We start from the raw sequence: 6,589 nt of genomic DNA on the forward strand, positions 1-6,589 counted from the left end.
AATGGCCAGTGACTCAACATGAGAGTTTGATGGTCAAAAGTAGACTAATTATTTAAACCTAATAATCCTTGTTTAGTTCAAAAGGATCTAAAATACCAGGGAGGGTCATAGCTAAGTTTGGTCCACGTTAACTCTCTGCTACTCAAAATGTCAATTTTTTATTAAAGAATTATATGTGTAATAGTATTTTTTTTATAAAAATAAGTACAACAATGCTATCAATATAAACATGCCTAATATTTTAGTTAAAATGTATAAATTTCTCTAAAGTAACAACTAGATGTAGCTTTAACAGTTAGTTACCATCATTGGTATGTGAGTCATCAATGAACATTTTTCATGGTTGCCGATATGCAGGATCCCTAACCACACTCATGCAAGAAGAGACCAGCCTTTTTGCACTCGGAGAGTAGTTCATTCCTCCTCAGCAAAGCTGCTCGAGTACATGCTTCAGTACCCAAAAACAATGGCGAATTCCTCGCGAGAGCTACCAAAAAAGAGACCCCTCGCAAATCGACCACAGCAGTCTGGCTCTCAGCCTCTCCAGTGCGCTAAGCAGGGGGGAAACTAAACCTCTCAAGCACGAATGTTTTACAATGGTTTCATCACTACCTCATGGACTCTAGGGGGTTCCAAAATTATTCACGGCTGAATCGGTTCAGTAGCTGCAGGAAGATAGCCATGGAGATGTACTAGAGTTGAGGGATCAAGGGGGATCAAGTGATCACACGCCTTGGTTAACAATGTGAGGGTGTCAGGTGCTTCAAGCTTGAGACGTCGAACAGCTCCATGAATCTCTGGTCAGTGATCCTCGCTTTCGCAGCGGCAAAGCGATGGTATTCGTCGAAGACTGAAGACAAGCACCATTTCTGCAGCTTCCTCAAGCAACCGACCACACAACCAGTTCGGTGCTGCAGATATGCAAATATTGAACAGTTAGTTCAGGGTCAGGGTCACAGTTGTTTCTTGGGATAGCAGCCACAAACTGTAAATTGAAAGCTGATCTTACCTTGCCTCTCTTGCAATGAATAAGCAGAGGTTGGTTTCTTGGGTCTGCAAAGGAGAATAAAAGATAGAAGTGAGATTACAATTCCATGATGCAAGGGTGCAAGATATTCAGTCTATAGAAAGATGTAGTTGGCTGTGTGCATCCCTATTTGTAGAAAGCGAAAAGTTATACTTTCTTCATCTTAAAAACATTAGAAAGGTGCAGTACCTAAGACAACTTGGAGCGCCTCCCTTATTTTGTCATCGGGTATGTTGACAAATGGTTCCTGCAGCAACAGCATTTGATGTGTTATCAGACCAATCATGAGGAGAATAAGGACTTGGATGAAACAAAAAAAAATATGCAGACTATCACAAGAACCATATTTGACAAGAGAAATATGACAAACAAAGTTAAGACAATCGTAAATCCTAACTGCAGTTAAAACGGTATGCAGAAGGCCCTTTCCTGTCACTGCCAAAAGCAGTCAATTTTCTTATCCATGTGCCATTAGAAGTCATGAAGAAACTATTTTTTAGATAATGATCATGAAGAAAACTGAAGTCCAGAGATACTCAAACACGATACTGTCATACATAGATGACTGGACAGAAATGCAGAAAGGTCAATACAAGTCAGAGGATATACAATACGACCACTTCCTTGAAAACTGACAGATCGTGATTTGTGCATGAGTGCTCCACAGTCAAGCTTTCAGTGGTTTCAAGCAACTGGGCCCATAATAATTAACGAAGAAAAAAAACAAGTTTGCTATGTCTATGAGACGTCAAAGTTTTCCTCGTAAAAAAAAGCTTTCCTAAAAAAAGTAAAAGGAAAATGGAATTTCCAATGATGTAAACCATCCATGAACCTCAAAAACATCTTTAGATAATGGCAAACTGTGGATTAGCATCGGCTATGAACCTATGAACGGTTCACCGAGCAAATCATAATTTCAGATCGACAAACAAACAAACAAAAAGCCAGCTAGTTCCTATGGCTGACAGACAGACTACTCCCAGCCATTCAATGAGTTGACATAGCTTTATTCTTGTCGTCAAGTTTTGCATCATGTCATGGATGACTTAAAGTTCAAACAGAGAGACAAAACAATCATGAAGAATGAAACTTTCAGAGATTACAAGATAGTTAATATTGACCAGCTTCCAAAGGAAAATGAATATCTAAAGCACGAAAGAATGCATATTTGATCCATTGCCATGACTTTTGACCAATATATTTCATCAAAACAGGTAAGCACTACTTGACAAAAACCTAGTTAGATACCAGTTTTTACAGACTTGGCTGGCAACTGGCATATACAAGTATATGATACAATGATGCACTAAAAGAGAGCAACCTACTAGCACCACTAGTACAAGTTTTTTTCAAGTAATATGTAATATGTAGTTTTTCTTTTCTCTAAAGCCTAAGGTGGCTGTCTGCCACCTAAAGGTAACGTTGGCGCAGCTTGCGCTTGTCCAATCTCTGCTTATTAATATATGCCGATAACCAATCCGGATCTTTCAAAAGGAGAGAGAGAGAGAGAGAGCGCAACTAATAACACCTCAAAATAGTCATAAATAGAGGCATACAACTTAAAACATTTTCAGCTAGTATATGTTCCCCTTTAAATCGTGTTTTCTATAAGAAAATTGTTGAAATTTAACCATGCTTACATATCCAATTTTTGCATAGTGGCATTTTTGAAGGGCAGGCCTAGTGCAGTGGTGAGAGCTGTCTCACTGAGTCACCAGGTCGCGGGTTCAATGCAGCCTCTCCGGAAACAGTTCCATTTATATCTACATGTATATTTATACAGAAATTTACACATTTACATGACATCAAGATCGGACATGGTTACAATAATTTATTTCTAGTAAAAAATTCAATTTATTTCCATGCCCAGATTCATCAAGCAAAAAATATTTTTCTCAAAACACTGCATCAGACCCATGCCGGTAGTGCCATTCCTCTGATCAGCAACAAAACAAGATACTGGATAGTGATATGTATGGATGCACATTGTGCTACCCATTGTGCAAAGCGTCAGTGTATCTATTCCTAGGCATTGTTTTTGAGGCGTCGCCTAGTCGTCGCCTAGGCGTCGCCTAGGCGACAAGGCGTGGTCGAGGGCCTGGGCATCGGGGTCGCCACGACCTCAGCGTGTATGGCGTCCGCCTCATAGGATTAGGCGTCGCCTAGGCGCGAATGGCGTCGGGCGGACGCCTACCACCGCGCCGCGGACGCCGGATGCTGGTCGTAGGGGAAGGGCGCCAAAAAGAGCGCGGCCGCGCGGGGAATCGACCGCACGCCCGCGGGAAACGGAAGAGACGCGGGAAATCGACCGCGCGTGCGCCTCTTCGCGTGGGAAATCGACCGCGCGAGTCATTGACCGCGAGTGCGGGCGAGGGGAGAGGAAGAAAGAAGGCAGCGGACGGACCTCGACCTCCGCTGGGCTGCTACTCTGCTCGTGTCCACCGGCCGGCTGCTACTCTGCTTTTCCAAATCTCGTACGACGGGAACTTGGTGAGCGCGAAGCCGGCGGCCTCGTCCCATGGCGCCTCGCTGAAGTCCAGCTGCTGCATCTCCGGCACCGTCGACGGTTCGGGGGAGGCAGACGGCGACGGGGACGGGCACGAGGACTCAGCTGCGGACTCGCGGCAGGACGAGGACGCGTCGTCGGAGGACGGCGAAGAGGAGCAGTTGCTGGTGGGGGTGGACGACGACGTGGCAGCAGCTGCAGTGGCGGAGGCGGGCTTCTTGGCGCCCTTCTTCTTGGACGCGGCGATGTTTTGGCAGAGCGTCTGGAGCTTGGCGTCGACGGAGGCGTGGAGCGGGCCGCGGGAGGTAGCTGCAGTGGCGGAGGCGGGCTTCTTGGACACCCACTCTTCTGTCTGCTCTGCTCTGCTCTGCTTGAGTGCTTGTACTGCTGCTCTGTACTCTCTGCTTTGCCTCCTCAAGCTCTGCTCTGAATCTGAATCTGAATATGCTATGCTAGGCTCTGCTCTGCTCTGTCTGCTCTGAATATGCTATACTCTCTGCTCTGCCTCCTCAAACATAAGGCTCTTGCTTTCTTTTATGTAGCATCCAGCAGGCACTAGTATATAAAATTCTAGCTTACAACGCCTTACAATATGCGTATGGCGTCGCCTAGGTGTCCGCCACAAACGCCTAGGCGTTGTGAAGGGGGTCGGGCGCCGCGCCTCGCCGCGGCGCCTCAAAAACAATGTTCCTAGGCACCGTCAACATAGAGGAAAACTACAATCCACCTTCTGCGACACTTTTTTTTATTGTGCATTCACCATCCTCAGGACGTCATTGCTGAAGTTACAGGCATATCTTGAAGCTTTTCTCACAAACTCACAAAGATAAATCGGTACATTTCTAAAATCAATTCGTGTATGCTGTTTGACACAGCCATTACCACTCAGATATCTGCAGTCAGTTTTGAACCTCTGGCAACGTAGTGACCCCATAATAATAGATTAGGCTGCCAAACACAGAAGGAAGCTGAACAGCTCAAGGTGCGGAAACAACCAAATGACTGAAGGGTTTTAGATTGCAGAAGTATGACAAAGTTACCAAGTTCAGTGTGACTGTCAGCACAAATGTACAATCAAAAGAAACATGACAAACTGGAGAAAAGGAAACATATTGTCAGCAAGAATTGTTCGTTTCCTCTGGAACCAATAAGGGCAAGTTTGGATGCCAAAATTTTTGGCAAAACGCTACTGTAGCATTTTCGTTGTTATTTGGCAATTAGTGTCCAATTATAATCTAATTAGACTTAAAAGATTCGTCTCATGGATTTCGTCTAAACTGTGTAATTAGTTTTATTTTTTATTTATATTTAATGCTTCATGCATGCGTCCAAAGATTCGATGTGACGGAGAATCTTGAAAAATTTGGTGTTTTGGGGTGCAACTAAACAGGGCCTAAAACTGCCCATTAAAAGAAATCTAGCAAACATCTACGAAGTACAGGATACAAACAGTAGAACAAGACGGGAGTTCTAAAAAATACTATTGAACTGAAAGACTCACACTAGGGTTCCAACAAGAAAACACTTGTATCAAAGTAATTGCATGATTTACCTAGTTTGCAGAAACAGCGAAAATCACCATAGCATGGAACCAAAATAAGAAAAAAAATATTTCACAAAAAGAAATAAAAAGAAATAGAAATAAATGCGACACATGGAGATGCTCCAAGCCAAAAGGGGTGATGAATACACGCTGGTAGTGGTAGGCTTGTATTCATAGGAACGCATCAACGCAACAATAAAAAAACACTCGAGAATATTGGGAAAAGAATTGTTTTAAATCTGAGCTGGCTTCATTAATCAAAGCAATGCTGAAAGGGACCACTACCGATTCGCCGTGAATTTTGAAAATTCTCCAGATAACACTGCGTGCCTACGTGAAGACTGAAGAGGATTTATGGACCCTTTCAGGCAAGTCAGTTACAATAACAAATAAATTTAATTGAGTAAAGCACTGGGACTATCCCCAAAATCACCAGTGGAAGTGCAGCTAGTACTAAATTAGGATACACAAGACGACATATGATCAGCAACGTCGGCTCGGGGCAAACAAGCCGTGCACCATGGATGTTACCGAAAGCAAACCATTTTTTTTTTAATCCCTCCAAGGTAATTCTACGCCTCCATGAACTATCGCTAACCGACCGCAAAGCAGCACAAGATTTCGATGAAACCAGGTGGCCGGATTGTTAATTGTTTTAATTACCTTGCGCCCCTCGATTCCGAACTGATGGAGCCTGATCCCGTTCTTCTCGAGGAACTCCATGTTCGTCTCCGGGTACGGCTCCGGGCACAGGTACCTGGCGCGCTAGAACGCTTCAGAGCGCCGCGCACGAGCACGCGACAACAACTTTCGCGGTAATTCGAGAGACGGGGGCGGCGTGGGGGGAGCGAAAGAGACGCTTACACGATGGAGCGGAGGTTGAGGGTCTTGAGGAACCGGAAGTTGGAGGTATCCGGGAAGCCGGAGCGGAAGATGCCGTCGTCGACCATGGCGAAGTTGAGCGGCGGCACGAGCGTCGCCTCGTCGCACGCCGCCGCCGGCGGCGGGAGCGGCGGGGGCAAGGGGCAGATCCTTGGGGGCTTCTCGTGCTTCCACAGGTCCAGGCTGCTCATCTCCATGGCCTCCTCCCTCTGCTCCGCCTCCAGCACCCGCTGCTTGGGCATGGGCATGACCTCCAGCTTCATGGCTTGGCTCGCGCGGGGCGGTGAGGGAACGGCCGTAAAACCGAGGCGCAGGTGGGTGGTTTCTGTGTGAGCGTTGTTGTGGGCGATTTGGGAAGGCCAGTTATTTATAGGGAAGAAGGCGAAAAAAAAAGGTAAGATCAGAAGTTTTTTTAGATGAGGTTGGAGGAAGAGCTTGGTAAGGTTTAAAGGGCTGATGACGACTGATGGGGATTGCTTAAATTTGGGATAGAGAAGGCGATTCTATGATTACGAGACCTAATCGGAATGGCTGGTTGAATTAATTGCGATGCATCATTTTGATTTTTGAGGGTGAAAGGGGGATTTGAATTTGGAGCACACAATATTAGGAAATATTGAATTTGAGGAAA

At 45.3% G+C, this 6,589-nt stretch overlaps 1 protein-coding gene across 1 annotated transcript; it reads right to left on the reverse strand.

Annotated features, from left to right (window-relative positions):
* Nucleotides 1-316: 316 nt before the first annotated feature.
* Nucleotides 317-6,315, reverse strand: LOC136527933 (probable tyrosine-protein phosphatase DSP2). The gene is made up of 5 exons (XM_066520797.1): nucleotides 5,941-6,315; nucleotides 5,740-5,833; nucleotides 1,217-1,274; nucleotides 1,010-1,053; nucleotides 317-911 (listed from the first exon to the last, which is right to left on the reverse strand). The coding sequence occupies exons 1-5, from the start codon at nucleotides 6,219-6,221 to the stop codon at nucleotides 738-740; spliced, it is 651 nt and encodes a 216-aa protein (XP_066376894.1). The 5' UTR covers nucleotides 6,222-6,315; the 3' UTR covers nucleotides 317-737.
* Between the last annotated feature and the right edge of the window lie 274 nt (nucleotides 6,316-6,589).

This window comes from Miscanthus floridulus, chromosome 19, assembly GCF_019320115.1.
Source record: "Miscanthus floridulus cultivar M001 chromosome 19, ASM1932011v1, whole genome shotgun sequence".
Lineage (NCBI taxonomy): Eukaryota > Viridiplantae > Streptophyta > Magnoliopsida > Poales > Poaceae > Miscanthus > Miscanthus floridulus.